Below are 19133 nucleotides of genomic sequence, written 5' to 3'. Positions count from 1 at the left end.
TTTACCAATTGTAAATCTCAATTGTCTTCCCCTCTTAAAGATGACCGTCTAGGGAAAAGAACTGCAGCTTGTGCCCTTTTTTGTGTCTTCATAATAAATTAAGGAGCCTGTAGATTTCAGTCCAAGGGAAAAAGATTAAGTGTTTTTCCACTTGCTTTCTCACGTTAGAAAGGCAGGTCTTTTGGAGCCTAAAAGTCTCCAGTCTGTGCAGTGTAGATCATGACAAAAACAGGAACAAATGAAAGACAGGAGAGCAAGAGTGAGGCAGAGGAGAGGGGAGGGAAAATTGAGTCAGACTCCCTAAGTGCTCTTTACAAGCTACAACTGCATCAACACACTAACGCAATGATGAACAAAACGTGGCTAAGAAAAGCGGTGCCATTGACCATCTGACTCTCCTGCTGCTCCGGTCAGGGTGTGAGACCCCGCAGCAGTCAAGCTCAGAGTACCCCGCAGACCTACCAGGAAGAGCACACAGGAAGACCAAATCAGGTCTTCCTGATATTTCAAGAAAGGAAGAGAAGGGAAGAGAAAAAGCAAAGATGAAAAGGACCCTCACACCTTCCTCTTCTCAAAGAGAAGCTAGAAGGGCATGAGATCTTAGATAAGCCAGACCCAGCCTACAGGAAAGGGAAGGCTAGGACAGGAAAGCAGAGCCATGGCCATCCTTTTCGTTTCTCCTGTGTTGGCTGGGTTACTGCCAAGGGCTCCCTGGCAAGGAGATGCTGAAGGGAAAGAGAACAGAGTTAGGAGGGAAAAACCAACAATGCAAAAAGCAATTATGATGAAGAAAGTGGCCAGAGCACAGGGCTGGAGAAAACGTCAGCACACACAGGAAATTGTCCCACTTCAGTCCAGATCACAGAAAGGTCACTCAACTGTTTCTGACTGGCAAAGCTGTGCCTTTTGCAGACTTTCTCTGCCCTCTTCCTACACTTCCCTCCCCTAAAGCCTCAGATAGGCAGGGTTAGACCTGCTCGGTTCTAAGCCCAGAAGACAGAACAGAATAACTTCAGTGAGTTCCAGCTCCCCCTGCCGCTATCACCAGTTCAGTTGTACGTGTTCAAACTACTTCTGTGGTTGAGAGATTTAACTACAGCCAGTAGTTAAATCAGGCTGTAGTTAACTACAGCCTGAAATATACAGGCTGTGGGCTGCTTCAATAGTCTGGGAGTGAAACCTGTATGGTCATGTCTGGATGTGCCTGAGGGGGGGTATACAAACTGTGCAGGTATGAGGGCACAACATCTGTAAGTCCCTGGAAACTCTGACGGCTGAAGTCCAATTCTTTAAGCAAAAGCCTTTCCTGAGGAAACCCATTTTCCCAGTTTCCTTGAGAATCTGCTCAGGTAACTCCTGAGCACTCCTGCGGAGAGAAATGCAGAAATCCCAGACTTGTGCCAGCTTTGGCACTTGCAGTGACCAAGTGCAAATCCTGTGGGAATGCCTTCCCAGTGTCAGGGCCCAGGTAAATACCCACAGTGCCTGGCTGAAACCCCCCTCGGGCCCTGCCTGGACTTCGAGCTATGGTCCCACCATCAGCTGTCAGCCGCAGAAAGGAGCTGGCAGGCACTGTGAGGAGCTCTTGTCAAGCAGATGCCACAGCAGCAAAGTAATTGCTGATGCTAGAGCGGTGCCTGGTGGCTGGTTACATCAGAAGCACTTTGAAATTTTCCAACAGAGGATGAACTTGCAGTTAAGTTCAGGAAAACACGTCTAGGTAAGAGCAGCTCGTCCAGCTGGGCTGTTTCTGCCCTGCCACAGACCTGCCACTGAAGTGGCAAACAAGGTGTCCCAGCTTTATGAATCAGTCTGATATTTGTATTTATTGGATCCCCAGCCCCACGCCATTCATGATCTTTCTTTAGTTTTTAAAGTTTTGCGATTTTTAAGCCAATCTCAAGGGTATGGGTGACTTGGTTACTTTGGAATAACCCATGCAGTTTTGATTATGTAGCTCCCTGTGAAAGTCCAGATTCTGGATAGTGTAATCCCAGCAAGCCCCTTAACCTGTCAAATGATGGCTGCTAAGAGCATAAGGCACCCCAAATCACTGAGAGCATTTGAAAGCTGTGTCCTTTATTTTAGATACTTTAACAGGATCCTACTCAAAATGCCAATACACTACTGTTAGGGAGAATGGGTGGAACAGGTGTGAAAATCTCTGTCCTCTTGCTTCCTTTACTAATTAAAGAACTACAATGTGCTGGGTGAGAGAAATGACGTTGCAGGTGAAACAGTTCTCAACACAGAGGTAGTGTCTTGGATGCTCAGGAAACGAGGAGTACGAAAAAATGGAACCCCAAAGGAATGATCTTCAGTGCAATAACGTAGAAATGTTGTGCCACCTCTGCAGAAATATAACAATGTATTACATTAGACTTAGACCTCAGCCTCAATATTTGGAGACAATTTAGATATGAATGAAAAAAAACAGGTAGTGTATCACCTAATTTGTGAATGTAGTGTATGAAAGAACATGGAGTTCTAGCAGAAGATTGGGATGGTGTCCTCCTGAACCTACGCGCGCACACACACACACACACACACACACGCACACACAAGCAGAGTAGGAAAGAGGCTCTGTTCCTAAGGCCATGAAGTCTAAATGGATAAAATTGGTAATGGCAAAGAAGGATGTATGCATCTGCCCAGATCTGCCAAGGGCTGAAACAGCAAACTCCATCTCTCGAACACTCACTGGCCCATGTTTTCTCACTGGTGGCAGGTGGTGCCATGTTAGTCAGCCTCAGCTAGAGACTTCACATAATTTGCAGTTGTTTGCTATTTTGCCACATGAACCATCAGGCTGGCACTTTGCATCCTCAGCATAAATAGGGTCGATGTGGGCAGGAGGTGGGCAGGCAGACAAAAACAACAGTAAGGCCTTCCTGAAGAACTGGATGTTATCTCTGCTGATATTTGAGCTCCTCTGTGCTCTATACAAACCCAAAATATTCAGAGCTGAATACATGTTTAAGGTAGACACTGGCTAAATGCTTGTGTTGGGCCTGCAGCCCCCCAGACTTTAACCATCCTACTGTCTCAGCAGATGGTAACACCCCTCTTACCACAGCTGCACCAGCACCTTTCAGTAGAGACTGATAAACCTCAGAAACAGAGCCCAAACACTTCACAGACCAGTACAAGCACTGATCTTCTGGCAAATACTCCAGTAACTTAAATACTTTCTACTCTAAAAACTCCAGTGCACTAAGAGGCTAATAATTTACTACTTCATCATATTTCCCTCTCCTCCATGAGCAGTGCACGATACACAGATGCAGACGTTTATATGCGCACGTACAGAACATAAGCATTTGCACACACCCAAAGCACAAGATTTCCTAGCACCACTGCTCTTTACTTAACAAGTCAAAGCACCAGCTCGCACAGCTCACTTAAAAATAACAGTTCTCCTGAATGCACCATTACTCTTTCTCGTAGATGGGGAGGAAAAAAAAGCGCAGGGAACCTTATCTTATCTGTGCCTAAACACAGAGTTTCACCACCAGACAGAACTCATAAACAGACTGCCATTCAGCAGCTATTTGTATATTCCCCATTTCCCCACATGTGCAGTAAGAGTAAGTGCTAGTATAATCTCTGGCTGCTTGCCTTAACCATATGATGGCCCCAAAATGACACGAGCATGATGGAAAGCCAAGACTTAGTCATATGACTACATATTCCCTTAATCACTGAACACATCCTACAGACTTGGTCATAATTTCATTGTCTCTCACTTTTCCCATCTGTAAAAAGGGGACGATACCATCACCTACCTTTGGAGAGTAGGGGTGGAAAGACCCTGAGAGTTTATGAAATGGTCAGATGCTATGGCTTAAACATTAAAACTCAAAAGCACCAAAAGGAAAGTGAATTATTTCAGAATAGGTCTTGGATTATGCCTAATAAAGAAAGGCAGGGGCTACATAAAATAAAATGAAATGTTGAAGCAGGGTCCATTTACTGCCAGAGACAGGGATCTACTGAAAATACCAATGTCATTTTCAGAATGTGTAAGTACAGGGGGAATAAGTGAAGATTGTGCAGGAAATCTTAAATCTAGCTTCCTCTAATCTCTCAGTGTTCGATTTTGCTAGAATAATGAACTTTCTCCATCGTTTATTCAGCTCTAGAAAAAGATAATTGAAAAACAACCCAGTAATGCTGAAATATTAACATGGAGTACATTCATTATGGTGTTTTAATTCACCAAATACTTGTTGCTGCTACTATGATTAGAAGAAGAGTATTAAATCAGTTCTGGCTGATACGCTGCAGAGCTGAACCAGAGGAGTTTCATATTTAACTGGTGCGATAGAGCCAAGCTCATGGTCCAGTGCTCTGACAGAGACAAAGAACAGCATAATCTGGTTGCATTTGATGCAATGACATATTTGGGGACCATATGACCGTGATCCCAAACTAGGTATTATTTCCTCTGACTTTTTTTTCCTGTGAGATTGGCCACAGGCACCAGTTCCACACCCACTGTAAGCCAACGAGACTCTTCTGTCAGTACTGGCAAGCTTTGGAGCAGAAGTAACTTAGCAACTGTGTGAGGATATATAACAATAAAACTTTGCATGCAGTCTCCGCCACTCCTCAACAACACTGGTAAAATTTTGCTGCCCTGGGGCTAGTCTGCTCTTACTGATGGACTGGAAAGGAGAAGCAGCGGATGTGGGAAGTGGAAGGGCTCCCAGAACTTGGCACACAAGCCTAGGACACCAGCAGTCTATGGGTAATGGGAAATTTGGTCCGCAGTAACCCTGGGTCAGCATATCTTTTTGCAAGGCTAAAGTCCTCCAGCTCTGGGCTGGCCTTCAGCCATACCTCAAAGCCCTGCAGCCAATTCCTTATAGCTTTCTTCTTTTGATGTCTGGACTTTGGCCCACCTTGCCTGCTGGGCCTTGCATTACCCTTAAAACATTATGACGCTTCTGAGATAATTTCCCCCAAGGGTCCAGGCCCCTCCCTCTGATAGCACAAAGAAAAAAACCTTGAGCGTCTCAGCCAATTTCTAATCCCTCCAGAAAAAAATTCTTATTGGCCCTTGAAAACATCAGCAACAAAACATCCCACAGAGTGAGCTTCCCCCATCCTTACCAAATGCACCTTGTCTGACAAAGCGGGTAGGATCCTGCTTCCTACAGCTCTGCAGGCAAAATGCCTCATCCATAGGCAATTTTTTCTCAGAAGCCCTTTTCTCTCCCGCTCTGACCAGATCAACGGCCTTCCCTGCAAACCTTCCCTCTCCAAAGCACAGAGGGGTAGGTTGTGCAGGAACCTGAGAATAACCCCACACATTGCAGTTATTCTCCATATGCTCTGTTCTAACATCAGGTTATTCTCAGCCCCAGGCAAGGGGCCCGTCAGTCACCAGGCAGAGCAACACCACCTAGAAACAGAACTTTCGGGCTGCTGCTCTGGCACCTAAAACATCTTGCCTTTTTTTCCACCTTTATGTGGTCTCTCTGGGATAGTCCTCTGGCTGGAGTGACAGATAACATCACCACCAAGGAACCTTAATAAATTTACTTAATTTAGTTATTTAGGTTAGTTTAACAGTCACCCAAAACTGAGAACTCCAACTAGAAGTGAAGCTTCTGAACATGCAATTCTCAATCAGAACTAGCAGGGAAACGACAGCATCAACAGCCAGGAAAGGCCTGCAGTGTTGCCAGGACTGCAGGGCACAGTCAAGGCAAGCATTTCAAGAGATCGGTTGGATACAAATTTGCCACTGGAGCCCTGAAAAGCACTCTGTTTTGCACTACTGTAAATAAGAATTCATGAACCTTACCTGCACTTCCCTCTGCTTATCGTTCACCACTCACCTCCCCTCTGTTCCATCTTCCAATTCTCAGCTCTCCTCTTGGTTTTTTTCCCCACAGAGAACCAAACAAGGATAAAAGGAGACTCAAAAATGCATGCTCCAAGACCACTCAATCCCTCAGAGAAGAGAAATGGCAAACAAGCGTAACTAGACATTATAGGAGCAAAGCAGAAGAGGAAAACGCAGCCTAAATACAAGAGAAACTTCAGATTTGTAAGGCTGAGGATTAATTTTCTAAGTAGATAGGCACAGCTTGACTCTCTAAAAGCTAGAAAAAAACAGATGAGTTTTGGGACTCACATACCCTTCCGCAGATATCTAACAGGGGTCAAGCAGAAGCTGCATTATTTGGGTCGTGTAAAACTTGACAAAGCAGAAAGCCAGACTCCTGCTTGGGCATAGGATACATTGACCTCTCCCATGACTGAGCTAGCCAAGTCACAGTAGTCCACACAGTGTCCCATGGGTCAGCTCTGCTCAGCTCCTTTCACTTTGTGCCCTCAATAGCCAAGAGGGCAAACTGCATCACCCACCAGCCAAGCCTTCCTACACTCAGACCCATATCACTTTCACGCCAAGACAGCCCACAAAACTGGCATCTCTCTCTTCTGAGAGGGAAAGATAAACCTGAGGCAATATTGCAAGGTACTTAAGGACAGGCAGGAATAAAGCCCTCTTGAGGTCCAGCACCAAGGCAAAGCTCTTCAAAGTTTTATTCACGTGCTAATCAGGGTCCTTAAAACGGTTTCATGTCACTGTGCCTATGCTGCAGTTTTAGGTGCACCCAGAGACAGTGGGATCACACAAGCTCACCTCCTCCTTGATGCTTCGGGTGTCAGTAAGTTTGTCTGCTACTGCTTAAAGATCATTGCAAACTTACGTTCCAGCAGCAGCATCTCACATAGGGTTTGCATCACCTCCTTGCACTCTGGCAGGTCTTATCAGCCCATAGTTTTAAGTCATGGATGCAAGTCTAGTGAGCAGACTGTTATACGCTGCCTGCTGATGTTCCCGCTGTCCCTTGCTTTTGCTCTAACCCTGCTGCTGGAAGCCAGGGCCCTTTCTACTCTGCCTGAAAAGCTCTGTGAAAAGCTAGCTGTCAGGAATCGAAGGCTCTTTCAACTGACACAGCTTCTTTCACACTGCATTTGATCAGAGAACTTTTCCAATAGTCATACGGCCAACGACAAAACAGGAATGGTGTAATTTTTCAACTAGTGCAGCTAGATCCAGGAAAGGGTGCCTGCAAATATCTGAAAGCTAGTTTATATATGTCACCACAAACACAGCTGCATTCATTACTGTGGTTTAATAGCCAACACCCACAAAATCATTTCTACACGAGCACCCTAGTTCTGATCTCAGTTATTCTGGGATAAACAAGAAGCAACGTTTCCTGCAAGTCGTCGTTTCCGTAAGTCAAAATCAGTATAAAGAAAAGGAGGGCCAGGCCCAAGGCATCAACTGGAATGAGTAGTATGAGTAAAGCAAGTATTTATCAGCAGCTCCTACACATCAGTTTCTGTTACTAGTAATACTCACATCTTGACATTAGCAACTGCTGGAACTCTTGGGTGTCAGAGGGCAGGCGCACTTTCTAGAATAGAGTCAGCATTTCCTGGACTCAAGTCACACACCACAGAAGTAACTGTTTGCTTCTAAAGAGAATTTCTGGCCACTGCTACTGAAAGATGCTCATTTTTATATTCATTGCAAAGTAAGACTGGATACAATTTTTTTGCAGAGGGAATGTTTATTCTTCCTTAATTATTGTGCAGGAGACATTCAAAGAGAGGGACACGGGAAATAGCACTGTAAATGCTGTCACCAGAACTGGCGGCAAATCAGCCGGGTCCCTTCTTTCAAATGTCTCTCTTCACATTCCTCTTAAAAAGAAATAACTATCCATTTTAAAAAGTAAACAAAAATACTTTGTGAGCTTCAATCTTGCTTTGAAAATTGCCAAGTCTATGCTTTACAGCCTTAGTAGAAACCACTCACATGCACAGCCAAAGCTGTGCAAAGTGGATGGGAGTAAACAGGCAACGAGGCACTGGAGAGGCTGTAGTTCTTGGTCTTATGCCAGCCTGCCATAAAGCGAGTTTCTCTACTTCTGCCAAAACCCCAAATTCCACAAATTATGTTGAATTCTTCTCTATAAGAGCTAATTAACCGCTGTTTTTGAAGGCTGTGGGTTTTTGCTTTGGAAACAAAGTAGATATCCTCAGGTGTCAAGGAATTTTCAAAATCATACCCTATGCAAGACTTTTGCATCCTGTTTAATATTAAATTGCATGAGATGGACGCAGCATATTAGATGAGCTGGAACTTGTTAACATCATCCTGATAAACCTGTTGAAGGTGCAATGGAGAAGGATGCTTGGGGCAGGAGCTGTGTGACTTGCCAAAAATGACTTAGGGTTAAAGATGCACTGTTTTGGTGATCAGTTGCTGAACTGGAAGATTAAACAAAAAGTGTATGCATTCATATATTCTAAAAAGATAGTGCAATGTCTGTACATTTTTACATAGGTCTTTTAATAAATTATGAGCAAATATTTACAGAGAGCAACAGAGTAAGATTGTCTAGCTCAAACCAAATGTATTGTTTAACATTCCTGCAGTGCAGTTGCAAAAGCAGAAGAAGCTGTGGGGACACAGGTAAAAATCGAAGTGGTATGTGTGGCACTAAGAAGAGACTTCAAGTTTTCTGTGGGGCATATACTTTGTCCAACAGAAAAGGACAGGGCATGGGCATAAGTTACCTATGATCCTTCTCTTAAGGAGATCCTTCCTTACTCTTTAAGTTATGCACTTCTTGGGTTTTATTACCACAAAAAGCACACAGTAGCAGCTTAAAAATCCTACAGAGCTATCTAATATTACATCTTTGTCAACAGGCTGGGCAATCTGGTAGGGAAAAACTTGAAAATAGAATGATGGGAAAGGGATATCACGATCTAATTAGAGGAGGTAGCGGAGGTCAGGGGTCGAAAGCAAAGAGTGCAGGGTGACAGGAGCAAAGGAGAACTCAGGTGTGAGAAAACAGGGCAAAAGGAGACCCACCTCAAGTGTATGTAAAGACACACAGCCAGGGAAGCAAGCAGGAAGAATTACAGCTCTGCGTGAGTTCACAGAATTATGACATTGCTGGAATAACTGAGATATGATGAGGCAGCTCGCATGACTGCAGTGCTGTGCTGGATGGGTACAAGCTTTTCAGGAAAGACAGACAAGGTGTACAAGGAGAGCAGCTGCCCTTTCTGTGAAAGGGTGGCTTGACTGTATGGAGCTCTCCTATGGAACGGGTGACAGATTGTATGAAAGCTTGTGGGTCAGGATCAGAACGGCCAGTAAGGGCGGCATAGTGATGGTAGTGTGTAACAGACCACGTCATCAGAGTATGGAAGTGGATAAAGACTTAGCAACATGAGAAATCTCCAGCACTTAGTGGGGGGACTTTTAACTTTCCTGATGTGCTGTAAAGGCAAAACAGTAGGATGCAAGCAGGAAAGAAGATTTCCGGAGGATTTCTGGGACAACTTCTTCATATAGGTACTGCATGGGCCAAGAAGACGTGATGCACAGTTGTATCCGCTGTTAACTAACATGGAAGAACAGGCTGGAGATGTGGTAATGAATGACTGCATTGGCAGTAGTGATCACGAAATAATGGAGTTCAAGATCCTGAGTGGTGTGAGGAAGGTAAGCAGCAGTACAGACCCTGCACTGCAGGAAAGCAAATTTCAGCTTACTGAAAATTATTTCAGGAAATTAGTAGATGGAATGTTATGAGAGGCAGCTCTGAAGGGCAAAGTTGCTCAAGAGACTTGGCAGGCCTTTCACGATGACTTCTCCCAAGCATGAGAACAGGCCATTCCAATACTCAGGGGGAAAAAAACAGACATATCAGGAAATCAGCTCAACTAAGCAGGGAACTCCCAACAAAGCTCCAATGCAAAAAGGACTTATGTAAGAGGTGGAAGCAGGGACAGGCTATAATGGAGGAATTCAGAAACATTGCCTGGTCAGGTAGGGATAGTGTCAGGAAAGCCAGGACTCAGTAAGGGCTGAAACTGTCAAGGGACAAGGGCACAAAAGCAGTTTCTGCTGCTATGTTAACTGTAAAAGAACAAACAAGGAAAATACAGGCCCTTTCCTGAATGACGTGGGTAATTTAGTGCCATAAGACACAGATGGAAGGCTTAATAACTCAATGCCTTCCTTGCCTCAGTATTTATTAAAAAGGTCTCACAGGCCTCTGTGCTTATTAAAAGGGTTCAAGGAAAAACTACCAGCAGTTAAGGATAATTTGAGAGAACTTGATCCATACCAGTCCATGGGACCTGATCAGATGTAACCAAGGCTGCTGCGAGAGCTGGCTGATGCCACTGCAAGGGTGCAGTCATCTTTGAAAGGTCATGGAGATTGGGAAGGTCCCTGACAAACTGAAGAAAGGGAAACATACGCATCTTCAAAAAAGGCCAGAAGGTCAACCCAGGGGCCTGTAGCCCGCAGCCTCACTTCAATCCCTGGGAAAATCATGGAGCAAGTCCTCTTGGGACACATTTCTGGACTTGTGAAGGAGAAGGCAGTTGGGAATAATCAGTATATATTTACCAAGGCTAAATAATGCCTAACCAACCTGATTGCCTTTTATGATGAGGAAATGACCAGATTTCTGAGGGTAGAGCACGTCTTATGCCTTGACTTTAGCAAGGCTTTTGACACCATTTCCCACAGTATTTTTTATCTAAGTTAGGACATTTGGACAGGTGAACAAATAGGTAGGTAAAGAACTGGCTGGGTGACTGGGGTCAGATGGTAGCGGCTGATGAGTCATACTCTCCCTGGATGGAAAAGACAAATGGAGTACAATAGGGGTCTATTCTGGGACTTGTCCTGTTTAACATCTTCCATCAGTGACTTGGAGGAGACAACAGAGTGCACTCTTATGAAATCGGCAGGTATCACCAAATTGGGGAGAACCAATCAATAAGCTAAAGGGCTGGCATTCAGCAAGACCTAGAGAAGTTAAAATTCAGCAAGGACAAATGCAAAGTACTGGGAAGGAGGAACTCCTTGCAATGATACAGGCTGGGGGAGCTCTGCTGAAAAGGACTGGGCAGTCTTGGTAGGCAGCAAGCTCAACATGAGCCAGTAGCGGGCCCTGGCAGCGAAGGCCAACAGCATCCTAGGTTGTATTAAAAAGAGCTTAGCCAGTAGACTGAGGAAAGTGATTAACCCCCTCTACTCAGCACTTGTTGGACCACATTTAGAATACTGCATCCAGTTTTGGACCCCTTCAACAAGAAAGGCATTGATAAATTGGCACAAGTTCAAAGGAGGGCTGCCAAGACGGTCAGGTGCTGGAGCACTTGCCCTGTGATGAGAAGCTGCAGGCACCAGGCTTGCTCAGACCTGGAGAAGAGATGGCTGTGGGGAACCTAACAGCAGCTTCCAGTACCTATGAGGCAATCATCAAGAAGATGGATCCAGGGTCTTCACAGCGGTGCATGGGATAAGAGAAGGATAAGAGAAAACAGGCAAAAGCTGAAACAAGAGAGATTCAGACTAGATATGAGGACAAGCTTCTTCAACATGAGGACAGGCAGTAAAATAGATTGCTCAGAAAAGCTGTGCAGTCTCCATCCTTGGAAGTTTTCAAGACCAGCCTAGACAACGTTGAGTAACTTGATTTCATTTCAGTGTTGACTCTGCTTTGAGCAGGAATTTGGATTAATTATATGACCTCCTGAGGTCCCTTCCAACCCGAATTTTCCTATGATTTCTAAAACTGCTTCACGTTCCCTCTCTGCTTCTGGTCTTTTCACCGCCTTATTCATAAACATGAGGCCTTAACATCATGCCATTCAGGACCAATTCCTTAAATTGGATCACAGGTACTAAAAGTAGACTTTATCTGCAAGGGAATTGGCTCAGAGATTTAATAATCAACTACTTCACCTGAAGATTTCCTACAGACAAGGTAGCACAGCAGAACTTAGCACCATGCCAAAATCCCTTTCCACTCCTAGCCATTTACAGATCAAATCCCTGACCAATTACTTTGTACTAAGAGTGTGGATGTTCCTACGCTACTACACAGAGCAGGATTTGATTCCTGCCTTGCAGATAATTCACAGTCCAACAGGGAAGACAAAGGGGGAGTTTCTGATCTCTTGACAAACCTTCATGCTTCTGTACAAATACCAAGTTCAACACAAACTGAAATGGCTTTCAACTTCCAGAAAAAAAAACACCATGCAGAAGGCACAAATTAAGCACCATATCTTGATGTTTTGAAAACAGTAATCCATGGTATTCTTTTCTCTTTGCCTCTTTCTGAGCCTCAGCATATACATGAGCTCGGCTTTCAACTTTTCCCTCCAGTCGCAAGCAATCTAAAAACATATTATTATTCTTCAAAAATGAGTAGGTTGTCATTCTCTTAGAATAATGTGAAGCAGAACCTAAGATACAAAAAACTATCCCCCTCAAAGACATAAAAGTGCAAAAAATATCAAAAGTTCAAGAAAAAAAAAAAACAGAACGCTGCTAAAACCCACAGCTTTTGTTCCAACGCAAGATCAAACTGAACCGTAGCTTTATCTCATGAAGTCAGCCATCATCAGAAGAAGGTCGCAATTTGTCAGCCTTCTGCTGACTCCCGGAGTCAGCTATCTTGGAGAATATTTGTCTGGAGCATTGAGTTACTGCTGAAGAACTGAAACTAGTACATGCAAACTTCCATCCATTTGGAACCATTGAAGGATGAACCATCTTTCTTCTGACTGTAAAAAGTACTGATCTGAAGTTGCATAGAAAGCTGATTAGTTTTTCATTCATCCACGTTCATGTGTATGCATATAACTCTGTTAATCTCTAAATATCAGTTATAAAAATAGCAGCCTTGGCTCTTATATTTTGTATTAGTAGAGCACTGTTTGTTAGAAATTGATACAAAACAATACAAAATGAGATTTTTTCCATGATTCAGCCTGTTTATCTTCATGCAGTGACACCAAAAAAGGAGGCCGTCCATTCCAAGAAAAAAAAAAAACAGGCACTGGAAGCAGCTCAATCAGTCTTCAAAACACTTCTTTATGGATGATTTCAGTGCTAATGGAAAACCTCCAAGAAAAAAAGACAGTGGCTCTTTCACCACTTAATTCAATCACTTCTCTTCCATTCGGTCAAAACGCTGTTTGGTCCACACGGCAATTATCTGTTTATGACTTAAGATCTGGGGCAAAAGAAAAACAAACAAACAAACAAACAGGTAAATTACTATATCTTCTTTTCTAGTTAGCAAAATTTCACTAGTTATACAAAAACATTGCAGGCTTTAAACATTAATAAAGCGTGAAGATGAATTAAGCCATTGCTACCTCATCCAAAACAATCAAGTCACAGCAGCTTAGTGACCTGTGGTAGCTGCTAACCACTACCTATTTACCCCAGTTGATACGTTCAAGGTTAGACATGTGGCTTTGCAACTGAAGCAGGTTAATAACATTCTTCCTCAGTTACTGCCACCCAGCTGATAAGCAGCAGCTGGTAATCTGCAAGGCTGTTCTGACTCCATGACTTTGGACCACAAAACTAGGCCCTTACAACACCATTTTTCTGCAAAGATTCTGATTTATGACCTTAGTACCAGCTTTGCACTACACATCCACGTGATGCTGCTGCTATTCCTTCCACAGAGTAATGCCAGGTGCTTCTGGAGTTCTCTCCTTTGAGGATTGCAAATAGAGCTCTTTCTTGACAAGCAGGGAAACTGAAGCCAAAGGAGAGTTACAGGGCAGGAAGTTCAAGACTATGCACCCAACCTCACTCACTGCACACAACAGGTATCAGCATAAAATGAGGCTGATTTCCAACAACGCATACACAAGGTCCACTTACATCAGTGTTTCTTTCTCACTGCACACACAGCAACAGTGTAAGGGGAACCATCTGGACATGCCAAGACCCTGGGTCATTCAGCCTTTGCTCCTGTTCTGATAGCACTACTCCTCCCTTCCACTAGTCCGTAGCTCTGCATCACTCCCACCTAACACAAGACACCTGCAGGCAGTCTAAGAGAGCAGCACATGGCAATCTCCTCTATAGCCAATGAGAAGAAGAAAGAAGTCCCTGGTCTGGTTCTCACAGGGCTCCTGGATGGGCCTGGAGTATTTTTTACAATTTCTGTCCCTAAACCCTGAGCAGGTTTACTGCTTTACCCACAACTGACTTATGCCTGCTTGATCATGGGACTAAAGAAAAGTAACAGAGCAGCCAGCCTGGGGACCTGGTATTTGCTGTGAGGTAAGAGGACCTGAATAAAACAAGTGTTCCCTTCTCATTTTATAGCTCTAGTGATGAGCATCAGGCTCTACGCACCCTACAGAACATGTGAAATGGGTTACACAGCTTGCAAACAGCATAAAAGAAAGCACAGCTACCTCTGACATGTTTCTCCGTGCAGCAATGTGGCAACCATGCATAACATAATAAAGTAACTATTTCAAATGCCAAACCTGCAAGCATGACCTAGCAGCAGAGCTTAGCCAAATAAGTAATGCGTGCAGAGCAGCAAGTCATGTAGCCAAGTTCCAATACACTGACTTAATTCATTTGGTCTTCAGTATTAGTCATTGGCAACTGATAGGATCTGACTCAGTTGTTCAAAGATACCACAGCTTCCTCCTCAGCTATTCAGCCCTTTGTTACGTTCTAAAATTGGCAGCGTCTTCTGCATCATGCAGCCAGGTTTCTTATCCTCATTCCTAACTCACTCTCATCCTTGCACCCATCTTTGTTCCACTCATTCTGAGAGTTTTCACTTTTGACATTGTCTTCAGCGAACATCTGAACGGGATTAGTTGGTCACTCAGCAGAATCAAACCTAACAGAACAGAAAACTGCAGCCCCAAGGTGCCTCAGCACATTCCTGTAGGTTTTGAGAATCTTTAAAGGGATTATCCACATCACAAAGAGTAGAAACCAGTATGAAGTTCTCACAGTTGCCCTTAACTAAGGCCTATTACAACAGGCATGACATAGTAAATCCTTCCGTGGGGCACTGAGAAGTTACCCTGCCTGCTTTCCTCATACAAGTTACCTTCCCTCTAACAGAATCAGAAGACCACAAAGCGTCCCCATCCTGCAGTCTGCCTCAGTTTGCAGTCTGGAATCTCACACAAAATGTACATCGGACAGCTACAGAGGTACAGCCACTCAGTATGGAAACAGCAGTGCCATTGCAAAGGTGCTTATACCCACAGAGTTCATTCTCATATTGAAAGAAGGAATACTCCAAACTGGTGAGAAAACACATTTCATTTGCGAAAGTTTAACTCTGCTCACAGTGCAGGCTGTAATTCATAAACACTTGGTAGATACCTTGGGTAATAAATAAATAAATCATATTAAACTGATAAAAAGCACTGTGTAAACTATGGCTGAATAATGTTTTGTTTCATGCCATAACCGATATAAACAGAAGAGTGCCAGTTTTAGGTAGAATCAAAACCAGACATGTTTCCTATTGCTTTGAGGAAATGAGAATTGTTTTGCAATTCTGCAAACCTGCAAACTTCATTTCTTTCCAAATATGTTTTGATCCACACTGGCTTACAGTGCACATATCATACAGACTTTATTTTTATCTTTAACATTTAAAATTTCAAAAATACAAAACAGTTCTGGTGTCTCCACTAATAAATTTGGAAACAAACCTTTCAGTCAGCAAATACCAAAACACTTTTTTCCATCCCTTCCCTCCTTCCCCCAGGCAGCTTACTTGTTATAGTTGACCTATAATTTCACATCCCTCCAAAACCTTTCTCCTCACAGATGTCTTATTTGGCAAATACTTTTTAACTAGCTCTGATGTAGAGCAGTCAGTGCTGTCAGAGTCCTAAGCTCCAGGAGACTACTTCATGCTCTTTACAATCGAGCCAATTCTCAGTTAAACTATGGCTATTCTACAGCATCCTGGAAGCGCAGCAAAGCTCTACAGCATGAAAACTGTAGCCTACAAGGAGCAGTTTTCACCCACCCACAAGGAAGGCAGAGTTCCCTAACGTGTGCCTGAACTACAGCGAATCCCAGTAACTCTCTCACACCCAGATAAGTTGATAGTCCTGATTAGATGGATTCAAGGTTCAGCAGTGGCCCTCACTATCATCTTAACCCGTGTAAGCTCCACAGATACACCAGCAATAAGAAAGTTCTATTGCATATTTGCTTACAGGTTTATTTTTGAAAATCTTACAGGACTGCAATGACATTTTTCTAGGCAGCTCATGAACTTCAGCTATACCCCCTGCGAGTCAAGAAACCCATGATTATTACTGGCAGCTAGTTACACTTCTCCATGCTGCCGTTTCTTCACCTGCCAGGTCAGGGAAAAAATCTGTAGTACCCTTACATGGATGTAAAAAGACAAAGACTTTGACAGAGCACTATGCTACTGCTTCTTCTACTATTTTGCTTCGAATCTTCCTGATTCATTCTGCATTTTTCACAGGTAAGAATTCAGCAGGATTTTCTGCAATACTACAAAGTGCTTTAGAAGCTAAATTTAGGGTGCAGTAGTTGTACTTTTAATAAGAGTTCCACGTTTTGACATACCCATGGCAAGTGGGCCAGCATCCTCACATACCTCCTTCGCTGGGGCTGCGAGAGCCACTCAGACGCTGCCCGCTTCCATCCCCTGCGACCTGGGAGGCACCTGCCAGGAGGACAAGCAACGCTCAGAAGATCCCGGACCTCGCACCACTGCCCACGCGTACACTAAGAGCAGCCCTTGCCAGGGAACGTGGCGAGGCAGTATGGAAGAGCCTCAGCGGAAAAGACAGACAGACCTTTCCCCCCAGGCCGTTACCCTTCACCCAGTCACGCCTCCCACGGCTGCAGAGTCCTCTGCGCACTCCTCCAACGTGGAATCAAGAGCAATCAGACTCACAGCTGGGCCATCAGCTCAGCACCATCAACAGCCCCCCAACACGTGCCCGTCGCAGAACGCCTCCCCGCTCTCCTCCATACCGCACTCCACGCTGGCCTCTCCCTCCCTTCCACGCCCTGCCGAGGCCAAGCCCAGAAGGCCCTCAGCGCCCGCACCACCACCCATAGCTTTGCAACGAGAAGCCCTAGGCAAAAGCCAACGCACAAAGGTCCTGCCACAGGACAGGCGCTTACCGCTCTCGTTTACGCCATGCTCAGCTGCCGGCCTGGCACTCGGGCTGCTCTTCTGGGCAGTGCAGACATCTGCAGAGAGATCAGAGCGCAACTCCAGTCCCCAGCACTGCGTCCCATGGCCCACTTCAAGGTGTTGCCCGTTGTGTCAAGTGAACTGCCCGCCACAACGCATCAGGAAGCCAACACCACCAACGCCCTACAGGAAGCCAGCACCATCTCCCAGCTCCGTGCCATCACCCACGCTCGCTCTGCCCCGTGCGCCACCACCCCATACGGACAGCCCAAGCTTTTGAGAAAGCCCACCAGGACCACCGCTCAGCTGGAGAGCCACACGCGCGCACAGAGTAACCTCTCCCACCAGACACAGGGAAGGACAGCTTCTCTCTGCTTCGGGGAGCACCAGCCTCTGCAAACACCCATGGGAGCTGGCAAAGCTTCCCCTTGCTCACGCACGCTCGTGCTCCCCCGGCAATTGCCATGGAAACAGTCACCAAAGCGCCTACGTCTGCACTAGCGCTCATGGGCCAGCAACGACAAACCGAGGGCAGACCGCAAACGGTCTCTGCCCTCTCAAGGGCTTCCCCCACCTCCTGACTCACGTGCGCGCACCTGGGGGCCCGCAGGCTCCTTGCGGAGATCTCCCAACAGGCAGCGCAAACCAAACGCCAGCGCTCCAGCAAGCACCGTCCTAACCCAGGAGCAACGCCCACATATTGCAGGCACCACCCATGGGATCTTGGGGGCGGGGAGGGGGGAGGATATGCTGGCACATTCCACCTCGACATCATCTCCTGCCCTCCCATACCACAGCACGGCCAACAACCACAAGGGATCTCACGGCTTCGGAAACCGTTCCCTCACCCTCGCCCAGGCTCTCCAGGTCACGCGCTTTCGCAGGTGGGGAAGAAACAGCAGAGGAAGCAACTCGCAGCCTGAAACGCTGCCTCCATCACCCCTACTGCTAAGCATCGGCCAATAGGCCCCTTTGCCTCGGATGCACCAAGGGGACCTGGGCTTTCCCCTTCGGAAAGGCTCCTTTGCCCCGCGCAGCAACGCGTCCACTCCCCACTACGGCTGGGACTTGCGGGCGCAGAAATATCACACCCGTCCCCCAGTGCCCTGCCTCGCTCCCCACAGCCCTTCGACAGCTCAGCACCTTCCCAACAGCTCTTCCACAAGCCCACCGCAACACCGACATAGGTTCTCCAGTAAACCACCACCCTGCTCAGCATCGCCACAGAACCCACTCCCAGCCTGACAAGCAGACGGCTCTTCTCTGCCCCTCCTCTCCACGGGAGCAAGAAGGGCCAGGCGACACGCATCGTCCCGACCAGCACACGCCAGCGCTGCCGCTCCACGCCTCTGCTCTAGGCTGCACAGCCTCCCATGGCAAGTGGGCCAGCATCCTCACATACCTCCTTCGCTGGGGCTGCGAGAGCCACTCAGACGCTGCCCGCTTCCATCCCCTGCGACCTGGGAGGCACCTGCCAGGAGGACAAGCAACGCTCAGAAGATCCCGGACCTCGCACCACTGCCCACGCGTACACTAAGAGCAGCCCTTGCCAGGGAACGTGGCGAGGCAGTATGGAAGAGCCTCAGCGGAAAAGACAGACAGACCTTTCCCCCCAGGCCGTTACCCTTCACCCAGTCACGCCTCCCACAGCTGCAGAGTCCTCTGCGCACTCCTCCAACGTGGAATCAAGAGCAATCAGACTCACAGCTGGGCCATCAGCTCAGCACCATCAACAGCCCCCCAACACGTGCCCGTCGCAGAACGCCTCCCTGCTCTCCTCCATACCGCACTCCACGCTGGCCTCTCCCTCCCTTCCACGCCCTGCCGAGGCCAAGCCCAGAAGGCCCTCAGCGCCCGCACCACCACCCATAGCTTTGCAACGAGAAGCCCTAGGCAAAAGCCAACGCACAAAGGTCCTGCCACAGGACAGGCGCTTACCGCTCTCGTTTACGCCATGCTCAGCTGCCGGCCTGGCACTCGGGCTGCTCTTCTGGGCAGTGCAGACATCTGCAGAGAGATCAGAGCGCAACTCCAGTCCCCAGCGCTGCGTCCCATGGCCCACTTCAAGGTGTTGCCCGTTGT

General features: G+C 46.3%; 1 protein-coding gene across 3 annotated transcripts in view; it reads right to left on the bottom strand.

The window, feature by feature from the left end:
* Positions 1-8362: 8362 nt before the first annotated feature.
* Positions 8363-19133, bottom strand: part of CD58 (CD58 molecule) — a 28340-nt gene continuing 17569 nt past the window's right edge. The window contains exons 7-11 of one of the 3 annotated variants that reach the window (XM_068958210.1): positions 18990-19058; positions 18454-18522; positions 17039-17107; positions 16503-16571; positions 8363-13091 (exon numbers count right to left, since the gene is read on the bottom strand). In XM_068958210.1, coding sequence (XP_068814311.1) covers positions 13078-13091; positions 16503-16571; positions 17039-17107; positions 18454-18522; positions 18990-19058 — 290 coding nt within the window. In that variant the 3' untranslated portion in view covers positions 8363-13077. Of the gene's footprint in view, positions 13092-16471; positions 16572-17038; positions 17108-18453; positions 18523-18989; positions 19059-19133 lie in introns of all 3 variants that reach the window. The other 2 variants (XM_068958220.1, XM_068958224.1) reach the window with 2 other exon arrangements.

Source organism: Struthio camelus, chromosome 1 (assembly GCF_040807025.1).
Source record: "Struthio camelus isolate bStrCam1 chromosome 1, bStrCam1.hap1, whole genome shotgun sequence".
NCBI classification, from domain to species: domain Eukaryota; kingdom Metazoa; phylum Chordata; class Aves; order Struthioniformes; family Struthionidae; genus Struthio; species Struthio camelus.
The sequence above is the reverse complement of the archived record's forward strand: the minus strand, read 5'-3'. Positions and strand labels throughout refer to the sequence as shown.